The sequence below is a fragment of the Lygodium microphyllum genome, chromosome 4 (genome assembly GCF_053477565.2).
Source record: "Lygodium microphyllum isolate KBCC chromosome 4, Lygodium_microphyllum_v1.1.10, whole genome shotgun sequence".
Taxonomy (NCBI): Eukaryota; Viridiplantae; Streptophyta; class Polypodiopsida; order Schizaeales; family Lygodiaceae; genus Lygodium; species Lygodium microphyllum.
Genome location: NC_141138.1, coordinates 171,364,913 through 171,387,579, shown reverse-complemented (window position 1 = coordinate 171,387,579; position 22,667 = coordinate 171,364,913). Strand labels below are relative to the sequence as shown.

At 41.8% G+C, this 22,667-nt stretch overlaps 1 protein-coding gene across 2 annotated transcripts in view; it reads right to left on the bottom strand.

The window, feature by feature from the left end:
- The window catches only part of PFI (tubulin folding cofactor E / Pfifferling (PFI)), a 70,932-nt gene extending 48,598 nt beyond the window's left edge, over window positions 1-22,334 (bottom strand). The window contains exons 1-8 of one of the 2 annotated variants that reach the window (XR_015690731.1): window positions 21,928-22,334; window positions 10,022-10,192; window positions 9,881-9,927; window positions 9,624-9,770; window positions 9,372-9,446; window positions 1,852-1,961; window positions 1,021-1,127; window positions 846-907 (exon numbers count right to left, since the gene is read on the bottom strand). Coding sequence is in view for 1 of the 2 variants with exons in the window: in XM_087676888.1 (XP_087533014.1) it covers window positions 846-907; window positions 1,021-1,127; window positions 1,852-1,961; window positions 9,372-9,446; window positions 9,624-9,770; window positions 9,881-9,927; window positions 10,022-10,192; window positions 21,928-22,255 (1,047 nt within the window). In the remaining variant the exon portion in view is untranslated. The remainder of the gene's footprint in view (window positions 1-845; window positions 908-1,020; window positions 1,128-1,851; window positions 1,962-9,371; window positions 9,447-9,623; window positions 9,771-9,880; window positions 9,928-10,021; window positions 10,193-21,927) is intronic. The other variant, XM_087676888.1, reaches the window with a different exon arrangement.
- Window positions 22,335-22,667: the final 333 nt, after the last annotated feature.

The window sequence follows — 22,667 nt, the reverse complement described above, 5'->3', positions numbered from 1 at the left end:
ACCTCTTCAGTACCCTATATTAGCTGCATTTTCATTCAAGCTACTTGTCCCCTGCTGTGTTTTGCTACCACGTGCCTCCACCCTCATACAAAGACTGTTACCAAGCGGTACACTGCTGCATTGTGACATCCAGTCTGCTACTGTGCTGTCTTCAGCCCGCTGAATCAGGCTTCCGCTCCAACATTGGTGGTTTTGCTACACTCAGGATCCATACACAGAGGACAACACTTTCTGGCACTCTCTCTCAGCCCACTCCATCAAGAGTCTGTGATTGTTGGTCTTGCACCTTGACCACCCACACATGTATACCTCATTTATTCATTTCAGTTCAACATTCGTTCATTCACGAGATTCTTCTCCTTCAGCATTTTGCATTCTTGTCTAAGGTTCACTGTGTATTAGTCATGTTCACATATTATCTGTGTTTTCTCTGCAAACCCTAGCATACTTTCACACCCCAGATTTCAGAGCAGACACTCCACAGACTCATGACCAGCATAAGCAGTAGAATCTATTGTACCTCAGTGCATGGGACTTCTGGACAACTTACTAACTTCAGGTCATAGATGGACAGACTACCTCTACACGACACACCATTCAACAACTGTAGGAAGACATCATCCACACTGTATGGCATTGCTGGGATCCAAAACAAGGCACCTCAAACCGCATGAAGGAAAGGAACACCAAGGGATGTAGTGTAAACCAGGGTCCCCCTCTTCATGAAAGGCAATGCACCATTGGCATAAGATTGTAATAATGACCCAATAGAGAAATATAAATATACAAATTTTCAAGTTCCAATATTCAAGATAAATGAAAAATCCAATTCTGCTGATCAACACCTGGAGACTTGGGAACAAATTCAGAGCATCCACTGACACCCAATCTTCGAGTTTGTTGCCACCTGAAAAAAGAAGTTCAAACCTCAGTTCGTGAAGCCATCAACACTATGTGTTCACTGTCTAGAAAAGGCAGTGCAAGATTTTAGGAAGTGCACAACCAAGGATAAACCATTACCTAGAAGCAGAGATCGGAGAGATGCAAAAGGCCTGACAGAATCACCCACAATATCTGGATAAAATATGTGCTTGAGTCTATTACCCCCAACTTGAAGCTGCTCCAAACTGTTGAGGAAAATATCATACATGAGCTTCAAAAGGTAAAATGCATCAGCCTTCTTTTTTTCTTTGATTAAGCATGAGAAAGATTTTGCAGAAATGTGTAAGACAACAAGGATTGAATGATGCCAAACTACCCAATTGGGAACTGAAGGAATAAAAAGACACAATTCCATGCCTCAGTAAACATCACACACTTTGTTATGTTCACTTTGTACTACTACAATTAATTATGAGGTGCTGGTTTATACACTAGCTACACAGGACACTGGGCACAAATTAACATTTATAATGTTGCAATTAGATATGCAACTCTAATTTATATACTAATTATGGAATCAACTAACCTTTATAATGTTGCAATTAGGTATGCAACTCTAATTTATATACTAGTTACCAAATCAACTATGCAACATACCAGGTACCCTAGCCACGAGTTGTAGTTACCCAATCAATTTTGCAACACTTACTATATACTAAATACGCTAGGCACCACTTAACCTCAGCTCAATTTCTAGAAAAGAGGAAGATCCAGCTGCCTGTAGAAATGCGTTTGTTCATAAACTGTATGCACCTAGAATGCACATCCACAATGTCTACTGGCACATTTTAATTTTCTTGTCCAGTTTTGCATTTTACTTTTCTTGTACAAACTGGACACAATGAAAGCTATATGTATATTGTGCAAGAAATCTGTAAACCAAAACAAGAGCTCAAGTTACTGTATGACTTTGCAAGCCTCGAAAACTTCACAAGCTCTCCCCAATCCTCTATGCAATTGTCTTCCAGATTTAACAGCCGGAGACACTTGAAATTTGAAACATAGTCACCTCCTTCTATCTGTTACCAAAAAGAAAACAAACCCAATTGGTCATGAATATGAGCACTTTGCTTCAGAAGGTTGTGCTTTACATTAACTTGTGTGCAATAGATCTAAATGCTATGCTTTAAACTATCGAGTGTTTAGTTTAGTTCAACATGGCTCCATGTGAAGAAATTGTAAGTTACAGTAATGGAAAATTCAGGTAGCAACATATCTTCTTCAAACAGAGGTCAAACCTCAACAATAGGAGTAACAGTTGCAAGTAAAACTCTCTTCAACCAATCTAACTAGCAATGCCATGCATCTCTTGCAAGAACAACTAGAAGTAGCCTCTTTAGCACCTAACTACAATAGTATAAAAGATAACCACTATTGAGCTAAAAAAATCATTACCCATTGATTAGCTCTTTAAAACAGCCCCAAAACAGCAAATTACCAAAAGTTTCATTAAAGGAGGAGCACATCTAGAGAGTTTCTATGTCCCACATGCAAAACCCTAATTTAAGAGGATCCTTCCATGTCTATAAATAGACAAGCTGCCCACCATTCAACCTTATCCTTGTCTTCCAACTTTTGGCTATCAGCCCTCTTCCACTAGTTGTCCAACCCCAAGCGACTGCTACTACATGGTCTACGTTGTTGCCTAGCTTCCCATTGTTGTCGGTGATCAACTAGCATCATCTTCATCAGGTCGTTTTTGTGTTTTCAGCACTTTTGTTCATCCGCCTCTACTCCAACTGGTGGTTATTGGACTCAAGATCCATCTCCCATGGATGATACACACCCACACCTCCCTAAGCCCACTCCAACGAGAACCATCAGCTGTTGGACAGTTTTGTCCTTGAGCATCTTGTACATTCTTTCCTTCATTTACAATATTGATTCATTCACTTCACAATTCTCTTTCTCCTCTGTTTGTGTTTGCGTTTTGTGTTTAGGGTTTTGAGTTTTGCATATCACTATCTAAGTCTTTGTGTTTCAATCGTGGCCGTACTTGTGTTTCACCTGTGCAAACCCTAGCATATCTTCACATGGTATCAGAGTTGGTTCTCTTGTAAAGAGTATCCTGCAAAAAATTATGGAGGCTTAGTTTTGTATGAGGTACACAAACAACATGTAACTAATTCATAATGTCTCAAATCTTGAGCTAAAAATGCATTAGCTTCACTTAAACAGCCCTAAAACATGCTTAATTAATGAAGTAACCTTGTTTATTTAAAAGAAATGTGTTCCTAGAGAGTGTTTGTGTCCCATAAGCACAAACCCACTTGGGAGGGCCCAAACTTTCTGTAAATAGGTATGCTGCGCTCCATTCAGGTGACATCTTGTTTTTGCAAGTTTCAGGTGTTTTCAGCTTGCTGTCCACACCCCTTTCGCAGAGGACATCGCAGTCTTAGCTGTCCCTTACTGCCATCTACAGTTTGGCGCCTGTTCCCAGCCTTCCACCTGCAGTTTGCGGCTGTTTACAGCAGAGCGACTGTTGCTGATCACTCTCCAGCTGCCACCTGCTCAGTTTTCTCTATCCTCCCTGCTGTCACTGCTGTTTTTCTCTCTCCTCAGCCCATTGCAGCAAATTTTCTCTCCATTGCCTGCGTTTGCTGTTTTTCTCTCTCTTCAGCATGCGTTTACTGCACACTCTCTCTAGACTGCCGTCTGCTTCAGGTCCAGCCATACGCAAGCTGCATTTACTGTTGTTATTTGGGATCCGTTCGGAGTACGACACTCTCTCCAACTCATTACCCCTGCCCTAATTCTTGAGATACAGGAGTTTGAGGTTCAGTATTCATTCACAACAGTCATATCACTTCATTAATTTTCTCTGTTCATTGTCTCTGAGTTACCCTAACCCTAATTGTGTTCTTTTATCAGTCTGTGCTTTGTCGTACGGTTTCTGTTTGTGTTTCTGTGTTAGGGTATTTCTTTACATCAAACACCTTCTCAAATTCCCACAATGTCTTATCGAGCATCGTTAGAGGCCCTGGGAAGGCATTATGGACTTGACAAGCAAGACAACACCCCACCTTCACTTTCACCTTCTTTTTCTTCTCCTATTCCAATTTTCAATCACTTGACAAAGGAGGAGTTTGAAGAGTACTTGCGCATGACATATAGTCGAGAGCTTACACTCCTATCAGCTTTGCTACTACATCCAAACGGTTGGTGAGACTAATCACCTCTCCAATCATGGAGAACATACGACAAATTGCAACAACTCGTGACCCATCTTCTTCATCTCAGCCAAGCGCAATGTCAATTTTGTACAACCCCTTAGAGTCGTATGAATCAAAACCCTCTCTTGTTTCTCCTTTTGATGTGTAAGATCCAAATGATTTTTAGTATGTAAACTTCAATAGAGGGGGCTCTCGAACATATATCTACATCTTCTATTTCATTTGAGCATGTAAACCACTCTTGTGAAATCCCTCCCATCCCACCCTCTTCCGATCCACACATCCATTCCTTGTGTTCTTCATTCCAAAACCTCAACTTGCAATCCACTTCCGCATCCAGTACCCTAGAAGTTGGATCCTCCATCTTTGCTCCTAGCACATTCCCTTTCTCCACACCATATTCTACCTACCTGCACTTCATTGCCTCTTTGCACCCTAGTACATAAGAGCTAATACCACCCTTTAGCACTCCCTTAACACTGTGCCTTCCACGTATTTGCAAGTGAGCACTTCTTTTAACCCTAGGACGGCGGTGATAGGCATCCCCCTCACTTCCCCTGGACACTCACCTCCTCATCTATCGACCTTTCAAATGCAAGGATTTCCATCCTCTACTTATGGTGCGTCATCACACACTCCATGGGTCACTCCCATGCAAGGATTTCCATCTACTCTCTCTCTCTCTCTCTCTCTCTCTCTCTCTCTCTCTCTCTATGGGTTACTCATGCAATCACCATACCCATGCCTAATCAATCCATACCCACATTTGGATCCACTATGCACACTTCCTGCATGCATGGTAGGCACTCTAGGATTCCTTCCCAAGTATACTCTACTCCCCCATTACACACCCTATCCATATTCTAACACTACCTCTCTTGTTGCAACGGCCAAGAATGCCTTTACAAATAAGACTAGTTTTAATGTGTCAAATTTTACCAGTTGGTCAGACTTCATGTAAGAAGTGCTTGAATCCCAAGGCCTTTAGGACCTCATCGTTGGTCTAGAGCCTATGTTTGACCCTCGATCAGCTCACCCTAATCACATCTGTCAATGGAGAGCATGCAATGCCACAACCAATGTTGAGTTAATGCACAAGTTGGTTCCTAAGTTCCACTCTCAATTACTGCATTTTTCCCTAGTCTTTGAGCATTGGAGTCATCTCATTCACCACTATGCAGCATGAGATTGCACTTGGTGTATCCATCTCAACTTTGAACTTCAGGAATTTTCCTTGAGGGAATGATCAAAAAGTCAAGTTGGCCAAATATCGATGGTTACTCACTAAGTTTGCTGCTACTACTGACTCTCGAAAGTCGGACAACGATCAAGTTACGTTCTTTTTTAATAAGCTACCTAGCACATTATCTCGTTGCCCCGATTGCCGACCTTCTATGAGTTTGAGTGTCAGTTATTGTGTTACACGAGGTAGCACAATCAAGTCCACAAAACGTCCTCCACATACTCTTATTCAGAGTGGGGTCTAGTTACCTCTACTTTACTAGGGAAAATAGGCAGTGACAAGAACTCACAATGAAAACAAAGAAACAAAACTCATCTAGCAACACCTCCATAAGAAAAATAGGTTTTGCACACATTGTCAAAGATCAGGCCATGTGGATAATGAGGGTCATACCAAGCCCCAAGGTCTTTCTCCTAAGAAACCTCAGTAGACCACCGTGACTGCCTTCCTCCTGCTAGAGAGTCTGGCGAGGTTACGCCTCCCGTTGTTGCCTCATCTTTTTCTTCTACTCTGGCCGCTAAACATGTGGCACACGAACCATCCTAGCAGCCTATATCTTTCAATTCTCCTGAAGAATTAGCTAATTGGTCTGTTAGTTCCTTACCCATTGCACTCTTTGCATCCATTCCTAGGTCATTCTCTACACCTCCATCTAGGACCACTTCTCCACCTCACCGAGCGTTTAATTGCCAACAACCTACTAATGGACATACATGCTAGTGGCCATATCCTTAGTCTTTCCTTCTATTCTTTCGCTACCTTCACTAATATACACACACTTGTTGCATTGCTTTTTCATTGAGCTCCCATTTTCTATTTTGTTTTGCTTTGGAGCATCTCAGTACAAACCTCTATTTTGTAGATTCTAATTTCTCTTTCAAGTTTGTGTATTTCAATGTAGAGCTAAGATATAGGTTTACATCAATCCTTCCTGGGCTGGAGACATGGAATGCGCATCATTCATTTTCGAGATTTCATCTTCCAAGAAGACTTGCTCTTCTATTAGCATGAAGGCTTCCCCTCCCAAGGCAGATTGTGCAACATCTCTCTCGATGCTCTCATAGCAATGACTTCTACCTTGCTCTTCCAGTCGGGCTGCTTAATCTTCATCTTCATCTCTCACCATGGTTCTCGGTACCACACAAAGACTAACATCAAGCTCCTCTTCCTCCTTCGACATCAGCATCTAGGGTTGAGAGGGAGTTCCTATCCTTTCATTGTATTCTATAGGTTTCAGCACTTGTCTTCGACATCAATCCCCCTCCCCCGGTTGTACCTTCTTGTTTGCTTTGCATGATTTCATCATCTTTGTAAAGGGCGCTTGGGCAAGTAAACAATTTTCCCAAGAGGGGCATTGTCCAAGTGGCACCTACTGATTGCACATTCTCATCATGTAGCACACTACTCTATGCATCTCATTATGCGGAGCACATCTGGGCGGATCTTGAGCCGTCTCCACCGGCGCTTCACTACCATCTTACTATCCCACCACCATTCTTCATCACTCTTTTCCTCATCGCCAATCCCTTGGAGTGGTTGGGTTAGCTTGTTTGTTTTGTGGTATGTTGGATCTAACCATCTCTACCTATTTATTTTTCCACAGGGCACAATTACTTGAAAGGTCGCAAACCATATCTATCATCCAACCCAAAGAAAAAAAAAGGTTCAATGTGGTTCCATCCACCTTTGCAAGACTTGATAGGCCACTTGATACCAGCGAGCACCCTTTGTCCAATGGCTCATCCTATCTAGGATGACTACTTGGACTCCCTAGGTAAGATAACCATCGCCTCTATAGTCTTGATAGGCCATCAGGCAACCGATGTGCACCCTTCGTCCATTGCCCTAGCTACTTTGGGGTGAGATGCAAAACCCTTACTTGGGAGGATCCTTCCATGTCTATGAATAGACAAGCTGCCCACCATTCAACCCTATCCATGTCTTCCAAGTTTCAACCATCAGCCCTTTTCCACTAGCTATCCAGCCCCAAGCAACTATTGCTACATGGTCAATGCAATCACCTAGCCTCCCACTATTGCCAATGATCAGCTCTACCATCACCTTCATCAAGTTATCTTCGTATTTTCTGCACTTTTCTTCATCAGCCTCTGCTCCATCTCCACTAGATGATACACATTGATACCTTCCTCAGCCCGCTCCCACCAAAGCCACCAGCTGTTGGACAGTGCTGCCTTTAAGCATCTTGTACATTCTTTCCTTCATTTACAGCATTGATTCATTCACTTCACAGTTCTCTTTCTTCTCTGTTCATGTTTGCGTTTTTGCATTTTGAGTTTTGCGTTTAGGGTTTGAGTTTCACACGTCACTGTCTAAGTCTTTGTGTTTTAGTCGTGGTCATACTTTCCATGTTTCCTCTGTGCAAACCCTAGTATATCTTCACAACCACCTCAATCTTGCCAGCTCTATCCTCACTCTACTCCCACCATCTCAACCACCTCAATCTTGCCAGCTCTATCCTCACTCCACTCCCACCATCTCACAATGACTAGACAACATCAGCTGCCAGCCCCCTTCTTTCCATCCAGCCTGTTCTCTCTTCCCTTTTCTAGTAAACAACAAGGTACACTAAAGATAGCAAGGGTTCAAACATAATTGTGCTAGAATAATGCCTACGATTACACATATTTGAACTAGCACAATGCTCAAGAGCACCGAGTTCGAGCAAACCAAAGCACTAGTATAATTTTAGATAGAATGCATACTGGAGCAAGGATCAAGTTTGATTGAGCTAAATTTGAAGTTGCATCCACGTTCACATCTATTAAGCTAGAGCCCTTGTGGTTGTTGGATCCCTAGAGTGTTCAATCCTAAGTGAGCAAGGGTATACAAGAAAGAAAGGATGGATTTCACTGCCACACATGCAACTATAACTTGTTTACCTGAGGTATTTTCTCTGTACTGTATTTCGCATACAGATAATGCTTGGAACTTTTTCTGCCTGTGCAAGGTTAGGGTGTCAAAAGCCCTAAGCAGGTTTGCTGCATAGACCCATTTCTATTAAATATGATATAATCATTCCAAACTTGAAAACAAATCGCATAAAGAGAAGCATCTCAATTCCAAGACCACATAGGAGATTGAAATTTGATTCTGGCAGACCCAGCTTTTAACAAGAGCCAATCCACAAAATAGAAAGCCATTTTTTAGCTTTCTTGGCGCAACAGAAAAAGTTTCTTTTGATCTGAAAAAACCCATTAACCAGTCATCACAACCTATAGTCCCAGTATCTTTAATAAATTTGCCAGCCTAGAACAAAAGTGTATGACTTGAAAGCCCCTATAATTGTGGTAGTGCAACCCAAATATAAGCTCTGTGTGTGTGTGTGTGTGTGTGTGTGTGCGCGCGCACACACTTTGAAGGGGTGCCACCATTAACATAAAATTTCTCAAGGCCAATTCTCCTTTATGTGAAGATATCTTAAACTTTAAACCTGGGATGCCACCCTTTTAACTCCTTGAAAATCTCTCACGAAGGTAGCTCATGATGGCCAGTTCAAGTTCAATACGCAAATCAGTTAGGTGATCTATCCAACCATGCATGCTGAATTGCAAACCTCATCATCACAAGTAAGTACTGAAGCTTTGGCCCTCTGAATTTCTGGCTTTTACCGGTCATCAACTTCTATGGAGGCAAGAGCACTCCAAACTCACTTTGCTTGCATCACATGAATATTTCATGCATATCTGTGGCAAATTAAGCACTGATATGGGTAATAAAACATCTTGAGATTTCTCTCATAGTGGTGTCCTCCAAAATCCAGCTAGACTTTCATTGCTTTGTCAGTGGAGACGCTATAAGTAAATCACATTATAATGCCTCTAGAACACTTGTCAGTCCAGGCTCATCTCAAGCACATCCTTAGGGACTCGGATGAATTGCACTGAGTCAATGTAAGTACATTCAGGAAAATACAGCGTTCTCAACATGATCAACCAAATCATCACAATCGAGAGAGCAGTAAATTTACAGCTGCGAGGAGAAAAAGAGAATACCTCAACCAATTTGATGTTATTGCCACACAAATGTAACTCTTCCAGCACTGGCAAATAATGCTTCAACACCTCCATCTGTACACCAAAGTTCATAGCTGATTCTAACTCCCCCAATTTCTTGAAAAGAACAACACTGACAACACTATAAATGAAAATCACACCGAACCAGATTAACTCATTGCTTACAGTATTGCTTTACTCTACCCCATGAACCATCTGAAAAATACCATTAAACAGGGAGTACTTGAATACCTGTTTCCAGTCTAAAGCACAGTAATTCAGCACAAGGACTTGAAGATGAGCGAATGCAGGTAAAGAATCCAAATTTGGTTGCAATCTGTTGCTACTAAGATCCAAGATTTTCAAAGCTGCAAGCTGCTGACAGATACTACTGACAGCCTGACAATCAACAGCCCAAAATAGAAACTATATTATTCCTCATGACAAAGATATGGCTTCCAAGTCTAATCCTATGCTTATGTAATAATCATAGTGACATTTTAACTTACATGCCAGTCAGGGAGTAAGTTTCCTGTAAGATCAAGCTGTTTCAAGTCTAGGGACAACCAGAATGACATAGAATTAAGTTCCGCACAAACAACAAAAAAGAAGTTTGACTCAAAAATGCAGGCAAATTACTATAGATTTACTTGGCAGTACATTTACAAGCTTTCCAGCTGATGATATCCCTTCATAGACAAGTGAAGCAACAGTAAGTTCTTCAAGACGCTTCAGCTTCCGCTCAATTTTTTCTTTTCCCACAAGCTCTACTGCTACCCTTCTCTGACGAACTGATAAAAGATACATGTCGTCTGACTCATCTGACAAAGTTTCACAAAAAGTGTTTCAGTTACCCAGCTCTTTTAGGCCACAATGTACAAAAAAACCCACAATGAGTTCAAATTTCTTCTTTTGAATCATGAGGAGCCCTTGGATATAAGCACTCAGCAGACTTCCACTCACATCAAGCTCAAATCCTCACGTCATGATTATCTTACAAAAGCCCAACTCCCTACATAGTACAAACCCAGACTCCTGAAAACAGAAGAGTTAAACACTAAATTCCATTATTAGATTATTATGATGTATTGTATCAGATATTTAGCTACATGTCATTTCATGTTGATTCATATAATGTACATAATATATAAGTGCAATTGATGCGTATGACGTAATTAATGAAAATATGTCTGTTAGTAGCATTCTTCTTCAGTCAGTGCAGTTCTTCCTTCATCTTCTGCTCTCTCTATCTCTCTCTGTTTCTCTGTGTTCGTGTTTCTCTTCAGTTGCACACTCCCACAAGGGGAAGGTTGCATCTCCATTTCCTTAGTGATGGGCAGCTCAATTATGTAGTGGATCTCAGATGTACTTGGTTTGCATCCAAGGTACTATATGCTGGCAATATTTCTAGCATTGGGATCACTATTTAGTATACTAGTCACTGCGAGTCTGTATGTATATGGTCTAGTTTGCACCACCTAGGATCTGAAACTATACATTTGCAAGGTTTTTGAAATGTATGGAATACATGGAATATACATTTGGATGTAATATACATTTGCAACGCATGTACGGGATACATGGATAGTATGCAATGTACATTTGCAAGTAATGCAAAAGAAGCACAGCATAAGTTACCTGTGGTTTGCAGCTAATGTATGCTTAACACGACTATCATGTGGTACATCACTGCTATGAGGTGGTGTTATGCTTAGTTTATGCATTACAATGCGTTAGTGGTCAAAGCAATGTTGGGTTTTGGCATGTGGATGCATCCCTTATGGTTCTGACAACTGTTATGATTCATATGTATAGATTGTAACCGGTGTAACTGATTGAAATTTCACATACAGAGGACATGAACATGGTTAAGCAATAGGTGCACATGTTTGACTACGATACCAACATGTATTTTCAATAGTGGCAACAGATGCTTTGGCACATTGCAATGCAATCGAGGACGATTGCAAGAATTTCAAGGGGAGCAGAGTCTATCACAAGGACGTGAAATTTTATTGCTTTGCTTAGCATTTGATTAAAACTTAATAAAATGTGTTAATATGACTTACACGTGTAAGGTACAAGTTAACTATTCACAATGCAAGACTCAAAACTTCGAAATATCAATTGGTGCCAAAGGCAAAAGTTGTAGAAAGTTATGCTTGACAAGCACTAGGTGGTACTTGATGTCAAACTTGGGCCTAGACTAATTTATTGGCTAGTGGTGACACGAGACTAGGCATCAATCATTTAATTAATGGCGATCTAAGGGCTAATATCACGGATACTTGGAAGACAAATTGGCCTAGCTAACTTAATTATTGGCTGGTGAAATTATTTTTCTAGGCACAAGGATAATTCTTAAATTAATTTTTAAAATTAATATTCTGATAATCAATTTAATAAGTTAGATAATGCCGGAAATTGAAATTAGAAGGCTGCCACTTGGCAAAACTTGCCCATGCAAGTGAAAAAAATGTTTTTTGGGAACTAGTGGAAGTCTACTCTAATCATTGTGAGAGAAAAGGAGCCTACTAGAAAGCAAGTAAATGTTACTAATGTGATTTGCAACCACCAGGGACCAATCCTACAACAGGTGACAACAGTTTGAAGCCCTTCACGTGTAAATGACAGCAGTCCAAGATCCTTTTGATGCAAGTGACAGCATATAGGAGGGAGCAGCAACCTTTCTGATGGTATTAAGCTATAGGTAATAAGCTCCATGGCTGTTTGAGTTGGGCAGTTTGAATTGGGCGGCAGCAATTTTTCAACCTTTCTCACAATGCAACTCAAAAATTTCTCTCTCTACAACATTCTCTCTCACCCTATAGCCATTGCTCAAGGTATATCAACAAAATCCAACCATTTGAGTCATCAAAGGAAGAGATTTCAATCAATCTCTAATGTGATCCCTAATTTAGGGTAAAAATTAGAGTTTGAACACGTTCACCTCGGGATGCATGCTCAAAATTGAGGGCCTAGAACTTGAATTCCAGTGACTGAAATTAAAGAATTTTAGGGAGATTCATGAGGCTAACTAGCCCATATCAAATTTGGGGCTTGATTTGTCTTTCAAGGAGCAAGGTGAAGTCCAATCCCCAAGCAAACCAAGTAGCAAATTGGTTTAAAGGCTTGATAGTCAATTTTGACTACAAGAGGCACTTGGATTACTAGAGGAGATCAAAGAATCTTAGTTGTACTCCATCCACTTGCAATAAAAGTTAAAGAAATACAACAACGGGCATCAAGTTTTGGAGCCAACATGCTGTCCATTGTCAAAGATTAAAGTGGTAAAGTGTGCATTTTCAGTTTATGTGAATTTTATGCTTGCTGCAATTGCTGATTAATCAGGTCATTACCACCCTCTTCGAGAAGGAAGGCTAGTTTTAAAAAGCCAAAGAAAAAAAACATCCAATGGAGGATCGAAACATATCAATATTCATATAGTCCCTCAATGAAGATGCCAATGGGTCATATCAAATGTATCCAATGCAAAACCAATTGGCCATGTCTCGGGTTCGACAAGATTACAATGGCGAGGAGCTATCAAAGGCACTGTAAAAAGGACTCCTACCAAAGATGAACATCAACAACCAAACGGAACTAGATACACGTGCTAGCAATAAGAAAGGGCGGCTAAAAGAGAAACAAAAGTAGCCACGATATGATATAAAAGCCATAGCAAAATAAGAAACCCTAAAAGAGCCCCTCACAATCATTGAAACCCCCATTGAAATTGATAGAAGCGTCAACAATACACAGCCACATCAATGATGTCAATATCCCCCTCTAAAAGGGATAAGAGGTCCAAGGAAACCACCAAATGATATGGTGAGGGATGAACCTATTAAATGGATGTTAGCTTGATAGGGGAGATATCGGAGAGATGTTGAGGAGGACCTCACTTAAACAAAGAAAACCGTGCTCCTCCACGTTACTAGAATGGTTTCTACAATAGCATCCTCTACAAAGAGGACCTACTCAAATAACCTATGTACTAACACGAGTAAGGCCAAGATTAAAAGGACATGAAATTCCAAATTCTATGGACTTCTACTCCAAAACTCAAAAATGCATGGTAAAAAAGAAAGGTATCATGCCAACACCATGAACAAGCATTAATGAGATGTCACCTACAATGACGGAATCCTCTTGAGAATGAAGATCCTAGAGCCAATGATACCACCACTATCCACAAGCGAAGGGTCCTCAAAAGTAAAGCAAGTCAAGGGAGAGTTCTCTATCTAATGGATGTAAAGAAAAACGAACTTGATCGTAACAATGAGAGCAAATGTGGATAAAGAGATAGGCTCCTTCACTCCATCCTTCACACTTTGGATAAAGGTAAGGACAATTCCAGTACTTCACCTCAAGATGCAAGGTCTCCTTAGTGAGGAAACTTGGGCAAGCTCTTATACTTGTTCTCTTTGTCAAAATCAAAGTTGAAAGATGAGTCCAATTTGAATTTGTTTCCTTTCTTCTTTTTCTTTTGTCCTCTCCCTAATGATGATCCTACAAAAGCACAGTTGACTATACCTACTCCACCTAAACCCATCTCCCCATGTCCCACGTCTTGTTCCAAGAGCATTGGGATTGACTCCTTCCATATGATGGTATTCCACACTAGTAGGCAAAGGAGACCAATATAGAAGGTCTCATATGTCAGTGTGATAGAAGATGTGAGAAAAGTCACAACCATATCCTTCAACTAGATAATCTTTCTTAGGGATAATAACTTTGTTTTAGTGGGATAGACATTGTTGAGTATTTTAGGTATTTTTTATTTATCATTATGGTTATCATTCGGGCATTTATTATTGGCCAACTCAATCACATTATTGGTATTATTTTGTGCTTTATATTCAAGCTCCCTCCTCCACATTCAATCATTCATCACTTGCAGATCCTTGTGTAGACCCTATTGAAGAGAGGGAGCCAATGCCAATGCCCACGCAGCTAGTGACTAACTATTGTACATAGCTATCTAGTGGTTGGTATATGGATTCCATTTCCCAAGCATATCTCTAAGTTCTCCTTTGTAGTGTTCTTGTAGTTTCTCTTTCCTTCCTCATGTCTTGTGTTCAGCAATTTATTTCAGCATTATTCTATGCTTTCATTGTTACATCCACTTCTAACATGGTATCAGATTTCAGGATCTACATTTTCATTGCTGTTTTTCTGCTGATTACTGATCATCTTTGTTTGTTGCAGCTAGGCAACCAGTTTTTGGGCTTTTTAGCCTTCGAAACACTGTGTTTTGCTGCTGCACTTCTCTTCTAGACAGCATTGACTGCATTGAATACTGTTGCTGCTTGTGTTCGCGCTGATTTTCATCGTTATTTTAATGCTGGCGACAGCATTTAATGCTTCTTCGTCTACGTCTTTTCCCTACAACATTTGCATTTGCAGCCTTTTAGACTCTTGAAGGCTAGGCGACATGGTTTTCAGCCTCTGTCCATCTTTGATTGGCTAATTCTTCCCGCTTTTTGCAGAGTTCATGGTCTCTCAACTATGTGTGAACTCTATTTAGTGCCGTCTATGCTATCTTTTGGCTATACTCTCTCTCCTGCTCTTCTTGCCTTTATTTTCTCTTCCTATCCTGTCTAGATGCCTCCCCCTTGTTGTTCTACTAATGACAAACTTCACGGCCCTAATTACCTAACATGGAGTGCTGTTATGAAAGCATGGTTTGTGCAGAAGCGGTTATGGTACATTGTTTTTAGAGCTATTGAGCATCCTGAGTGCCCCACTCCTCTTCCAACTAACTTCAATAAGAACAACAATGAGAAAGTTGTGCTCACATGGGATTCTGATGATGCACATGTATATTTTGCTCTTCTTCAATGTATGTCTAAAGAGGTTCTTCCCGCCATCTCCTCCTACAAGATTACTTTAGTGATCCGGGCAAATCTTCAAATGTTGTATGCGGCTCCCTCAACCATATACGCAATTAGCCTCTATGAACAACTCCAGTAGATGTAGTTTGAGCTCAAGGATACTATCCAATCCTTCTTGCTTTGTGTTACACGAGTACATGATTAGCTTTACCACATACAATCTGCCCTTCCAAAAGCTCATCTTGTGGGAGTTGTGCTCTACAAGCTCCCTCCCAAGTTCAATGGAGTGGCCAATGCTTTGCGAACCCAAACATCATTGAGGCCAATGAGCTTTACCCATATGTCCTCCATGCTACTTGATCATGAGGCGTCTTTGCATTTATAGGGGCAGCTTCCATCTCACTAGGGTGGCTCCAATGAGGCATATACTGCTTCAGAGAGGGGTGACAAGAAGAAAAAGTCCAAGGCCCAGTGTTATCACTTTGGTAAAAAGGGATGTTTGGGCAAGGATTGCAAAGAGTTAGCAGCTTTGAGGAAGAAGAAGAAGAAAAAAAAAACTGCCATGTGGCTGCAGTCGGCTGCATTAAATGCAGCCAACCTGGTTATTTCGGGTATTTTTCAAGCATTCTTTTTAGCTTTTTTAAGGCTGAGTTTCCAGCAGACTTCCACACTTGTATCTGACAGAGTTCAACCTGCTGGTGACGAAGACTACACTTGGGGCCGATAGAGATCAAGGTCCTCAAGGTGGAGACATACGCATATATTTTCTCTGAACCCGTGTATAATTCTGCATCCTTATACAGCATTCTTCACTGCAGATTTTCTCCGTCTCTCTCTCTCTCTCTCTCTCTCTCTCTCTCTCTCTCTCTCTCTCTCTCTCTCTCTCTCTCTCTCTCTCTCTCTCTCTCTCTCTCTCTCTGTGTGTGTGTGTTCACTCTTTGTCACGGTCATTTGCTTCCGCATTGCTTCACTCTAACAAAATGCTGTATAAGGATGCAGAATTATACAGGAGTGCAGAGAAAATATCTGCATATGTCTCCACCTTGAGGACCTCAATCTCCGTCAGCCCCGAGTACACATTACCAACAGGCTGAAATTTGTCAGATACAATGCTGAAAACTCAGCCTTATAAAGGCTGAAAAGAATGCCTAAAAAATACCCGAAATAACCAAGTCAGCTGCATTTAATGCAGCCACGTGGCAAAAACTACCACGTGGCACTGCTAACGTGGCAAGAGATGACTCTCAACACCCCCTCTCAAATCTTGAACAAGGCAACAGATGTAGGGATCTCGAATGGCAATGAAGTAAAGCCTAGGGAAGTGCCTCCGTAAACAAATCTACAAGATTGTCTTCAGTTTTACAATACTCCACATCAATGGTCGCATCCGAAAGCTTTTCCCTGATGAAGTGATATTGGATCTCTATGTGCTTCGTTCGGGCATGGAATATGGGATTCTGTGCCAAAGCAATGCAACTCTCATTGTCGCACCGCGAGATAGTAGGACAAGTCTAGGGGCAGCCAAGCTTCTCCAACAACCGCCGAAGCCACACAGTTTCACATGTGGTAGAAGACGCAACCCAATACTCTGCCTCATTTGAAGATAGGGCTACCGTGGGCTGTTCTTCCTACTCCAAGAGATAGCACCAGCACCCAAGGTATCTCAGTGACAGCATTAAGGTCAATAATTTAACTCAACAATAACCTGTACGCCTTTGATCCACATTGCAAGCCCAATCTGAATCACTCCAACTTGCAAGAACAAGATCAGAAGCACCTATACCTACTACATGAAAAGCTTGAGGTTGGAGTTCCCCCTCAGAAACCGAAGTATCCTCTGAGCAGCCTGCCAATGCACCTGTTGAGGTGCACTCATGAACCCAGCCAAGAGACCTGCAGCAAAACATAGATCAACCCGTCTGTTGAGGAGCCAAATCAATGATCCAATCAGCTGACGGTAGCAAGTAGCATCGGCCAAAGGAGAATCTGCGTGTAAAGTGGCCTTCCAATTCAAATCCATAGGAGTAGAAATGGACCGACAATCCTCCATATCAAAAGTCACCAAGAGCTCCTGTACATATCTCTGCTAAGAGATGAAAATCCCCCTCTGAGATTGATAAATCTCATGGCCCAAAAAGAAATGGAGAAGTCCTAAATCCGTCATCTCGAACTTTTGATGTAGAGCTGCCTTCGTCTCTTCGACCTTCTGGGTATGATCACCTGCAATAATCAAGTCATCAACATACAAAACAAACAACACATGACCTCCCTCGAAAGTGTGCATATAAAGCTGTGGATCGGCCCTAGAGCGCCAATATCCCAACTTGGCTTGCAAAAACGAATCAATCTTCTCGTTCCAAGCATGCAAAGCCTGCTTCAAGCCATACAAGGCTCTCTTTAACCTGTAAAGCTTCCAATCTAAGGAACCAAAGCCAAGAGGTTGCTCTACATAGATCTCCTCCTTTAAATCACCATTCAAGAAGGCTGACTTCACATCCAACTAAAAAACAGGCCATCTCCTATGACCAACCAAGGCAAGAACAGCACGAATAGTCGCCATGCGAGCTGTAGAGGCAAAAGTATCATGGAAGTCAACACCTAGGCATTGTGCAAAACCTTTAGCCACAAGGCGAGCCTTGTGCTTGTCCAACGAGCCATCACTATGGTACTTGGTCTTGAAGATCCATTTGACACCAATCACCTTCTTATGAGAGGGATGAGGCACAAGGAACCAAGTGCCATTCCGCTCAATAGCCTCCAACTCGGCTTCCATCGCCTTCCGCCAATGATCTGACTCCAAAGCCTCCTTCACCGAAGCAAGCTCTCTATCCTGCATAACACGTGACATCAAACAGTAGTTAGAGCAAACAAGCTCCGTAAAATGTGTCTAGTGTCTCTGTGACCTCCGCGGTCCATCCTATGGTTCCCACTCCTCAGAAACCCCCTCAATCCCTGAATCACGAAGTGTGTCACGGGCCCAACGAGGAGCAGGCCAGATCTCTCCTCGATGCTCCCCATCTACGAAAGACTCGGATACATCCACCGGCAGTATCTCCATTGGGGTAGGTGGTGGAAAAGAGGACTCGAAATTTGAAGAAGAATCTCCACCAAGAGGCTCTAGCTCCAAATGAACTATCTCCGGAGTCCAACTCTCCCCTGGATCTCCAAGTACAGGGTGCTCCTTAACCCCCCTGTTGCCGGAACTTCCACGAACCACACATCTCGGCTCATGTACTATGTAGGCATCCCGCTTTACGGGATCATACAAGCGATAACCTTGGGACTGGGAGTTGTAGCCAAGAAAGACCTGTCATCGAGAAGCCACCTCAAATTTGTCACGTTGCGTCTTTGGGACGTGCACATAGGCCTCACACCCAAAGATCCTGAAATAAGAGACATCAGGCTTAGTCCCAAAGTAAGCCTCCATGTCAGTCTCTGTAGACATCCTCACATGTAATGCCTACGCAAACGCAAAAGAAATCCCCTCTGACTGTGAAAACGCAGCCTGCTAGGGCTCTTATCTTCACGTCCCGAACCTTTTTCAACTGTCGCAGGCGATGAAAAAGTAATGTCTGCACTTGAAGGCCGAAACACAGTCTTCTTCCTTCTCTAACAACAAAAAAACAATAGCAGCTTCAGCAAATCTTCTCTTTTCTCACACACCCACGCTCACCTCAGCCTTGTTCTGATGCGCACTCCACCTAATCGCACTTGAACACTAAAAACACAGCCTTGTGTCACGCTACAAACTCCTCTTCGGATAGGTCCATGCTCTGATACCATGTCAAAGTGAAGCAATGCAGAAGCAAATGACCGTGACAAAGAGTGAACAAAGAGAGAAGAGAGAGAGAGAGAGAAAGAGACAATGAAATGCAGAAAATCTGCAGTGAAGAATGTTGTATAAGGATGTAGAATTATATACGAGTGCAGAGAAAATATCTATGTATGCCTCCACCTTGAGTACCTCGTCTCCATCAGCCCCAAGTGCAATCTCCGTCAACAAGCTGAAATCTGTCAAATACAAGTGTGGAAGTCTATTGGAAACTCAGCCTTAAAAAGGCTAAAAAGAATGCCTGAAGAATACCCGAAATAACCAAGTCAACTGCATTGGATGCAACTCGACTACAGTCGGGCAATCGGGCAATCCGACTTCAGCCACGTGGCAAAAAGAATGTCTGAAGGATACCCGAAATAACCAAGTCTACTGCATTTAATGCAACCCGACTACAGACCCGACAGTCCAACTGCAGCCACATGGCACTGCTAACGTGGCAGGAGATGACTCAACAAAAGCAATAGCAACAGGATAGACACTCCTTTGAGGGTGGTGAGGTGGGGCAGGTGAGCCTCATCTATACAAGTATACAGGTGCATAGATTCCAGAGAGAGACTTCCCTAACGCATCAATCAAAGTCTAGCAGGTTTTGAAATCCTAGAGTTGTGATTGATTTCCAAGTTCACGATGGGCTATTATTGATAGAGAGCCGGATTGGCTCGTAGTCCAAGCTCACATGGGGAGACCCTTTGGCGGCCTTAGCCAAAGGTGGGGAATCCAATTTCACATATGCTTAGAGGCATTTTTGGCAAGATGATCATGTATGCTACTATAAGGCACTGATGACGAAGATGGAGAGATCCTATGATTCTTCTCTATTTTTAGATTCTGGTACAATCGATATCAACAATAAGTTCTCTCCAAGGCACCTTGGTGGTGGCTTGATCACCCACTGCTTGGGTAACCATGGTCCTATTCTGGTGGTCTTTGTTGTATGGACTATGATGACTCGTTATCATTGTATTGTAACAAATCAGCCATGATCTGAGAGAGGATGTTAGTAATATAGTCGGCTCATGAGTGAGTCTAGGTTGTGTTTTAGTGGGACAAACATTCCTAAGAACTATAACAAGATCCCAAAAGGAAAATGTGTTGAGAATGACCTTGATTTTGCACAATCAAATGGCATATTCATCTCATCAAGCCTCTGGTCAAGTAAGAGATTGGCAAATGAGAGGGAAACAAGGGTAAAATATCTGAGAAGCTAATGTATCATTGGGGAGTCCAATCATGGCTCGCATCTTAATCAACGTTACAATCGCTCAAGTAAATTGCCATGTGATCATACTATTGAAAAGTTGTATGGTAACTTTGAAATTTAAGCACAATTCTACGACTCAAGGATTTTATATCACATCACAATGAAATAGTGTACAACTCGCTTACAAGAGTAAGATTACACAAGCAAACAAGCTCCAAGCATGGCATTACACAATCACTTTAGCTCCTACAAGGCACCTACATGCCTTCTATTCTTCAACCTCATCCCTAGAAAACAACATTAGTGCAATAATGTAGGCTGCAAATTGCAAGATCTCTCAATGTCGATGATAATAAATGTTCCATCCTTGGACATCCAAAAATGGGTGCATGCATCATTGCCACTGACCTTGTGTGAATAAGTGACCCGGTGTGGTCACTATACTTAGACCCCTCTCAACCTATTGGCAATCTCATCCACACACCAAGTTGTTGTGGGCTGGTGGTATGGGACAATGGCCCTTGTGATTAGAGTTTGGGTTATGTTGTTGCTCTCTATATGAAGAACATGTAACAGCCCACAAACAAGTTATCCAATTAATTTTGCAATAGACAAAACTTGGTATAAAAGAAACTATCACAAGCACCAAAATGCAATGTATGCTGATTCTTAAAGACCCATTTTCACATCAGGTCAACCCTTACACAGTTAGATATCCTTCAGCATACTTTAATAACGTCTCCAATGAGATGTGAAGAAATCATTCAACTGGAAGCAAGGTTTTATGCAAATAGACCAATAGCAATCAACCTCTAGAATGCTAGTGTAGGGTTTGAAATTCCAAAGTGAGGACGATGATAAATGACATTATGTTCTTTAATGCAACAATTTTGAAATGGTTGTGATTGGGCTTCATCCCAATCTTTGCAACCCTAAAGATAAGGCATTGTTAAGCTGCTCAATCCAAGAATTGAATTCTTGACCGTGGATTTCTCATATAGTCATCCTATTGATTGGCCTGCTACTAGTTGGTGAGACACATTATTACATTATCATACAGCCAAAATTGGAGTATCAATCGTATTAAGGGAATTAGAAGGGGTGATCCTTTGAAGTGGAGGGCTACATTTCATATAAGAATTGGGAGGAGAACTTACCATGAGTATTCACACCAAAAACTTTTTTGCTACAGTAACAATCAATCTCTAGAATCCTGGAGTGTAGGGTTTGAAAGTCTAAAGCAAGGACAATAAGAAATGGCATTGTATTCTTTAATGCAACAATTTTGAAATGATTGTGATTGAGCTTCATCCCAATGTTTGCAACCCTAAGGATGAGGCACTGTTGAGCCGCTCAATTCAAGAATTGAACTCTTGACCATGGATTTCTCATATAGTCATCCTATTGACTGGCCTGCTACTAGTTGGTAGACACATTATCATACAGCCAAAATTGGAGTATCAGTCATATTCATGGAATTAGAAGGGGGTGATCCTTTGAGGTGGAGGGCTACATTGCATATAAGAGAACGGAGGAGAGCTTACCATGAGTATTCACACCAAAAAAAATTTAGGTGACATACTTGACATTTTTATAAGTAAAATTTTTATGAAATTCATCTTTTTTGAAATTTTTGCACTTCATCTTGGATTAAACCCTCAGTGTTTAGTGGATAGTGCTTACCATCGCCGCCTTCTCTGACGGTGGCTTCACCCCTGTACCGGGCGAAAAGGGCCTCCAGCAGAGTGCGGCCGGCAGTCAAGGCTTGAGGCCGCACGAAAGAGCCAGACTTCTCCCCGGCTGCGTCGAAGTAGCGGACGCCATTCACAGAGCCGTCGTGGCGGCCAATGCTGTCGGGGTCGTCCCAGTCCACCCCGATCCAAAGCCCCTCGTATCCCTCCACACCTCCCACGTACTTCACCGTCCCGATCGCAGGTCCTTTCTCCTTCTTCTTGCTCAGGCTCATTACCCGTTGCCCAACCTGGAAAGCAGCTCCTACTTCCTTGGCCATGGCTGGCCCCCGACAAAGAATGGAGTCTAAAGGTTGGTGCTTTTTCCCTCCTTCGGAGCTTGAACCATTTTAGAACTCTCTCTTAGTACCTAGTAGAAATGTGTTAGTTCCTACGTCATTAGGGAGGGAAGTTAAGGAATCACCGTGGTATCAATGTGTTAGTTAATACTATGCTGAAAAAGTGTTGGTTGATACCATGCTGATTTCTTAACTTCCATCCATAATGACATAGTAACCAACGACTCGAAGGGCTTGATGGTTTATGCCAATAGTGTGTGTGCGTTTCGACTGAGTTTAATCCTAGGGATGGACCAATCGTCATTTTGCCTGATTTATATGGGGGGTTTGGCATCCTAATAATAAATCTATCGCATTTTGAAAAGAAATGTGTTAGTTGCTCTTACTATATGTC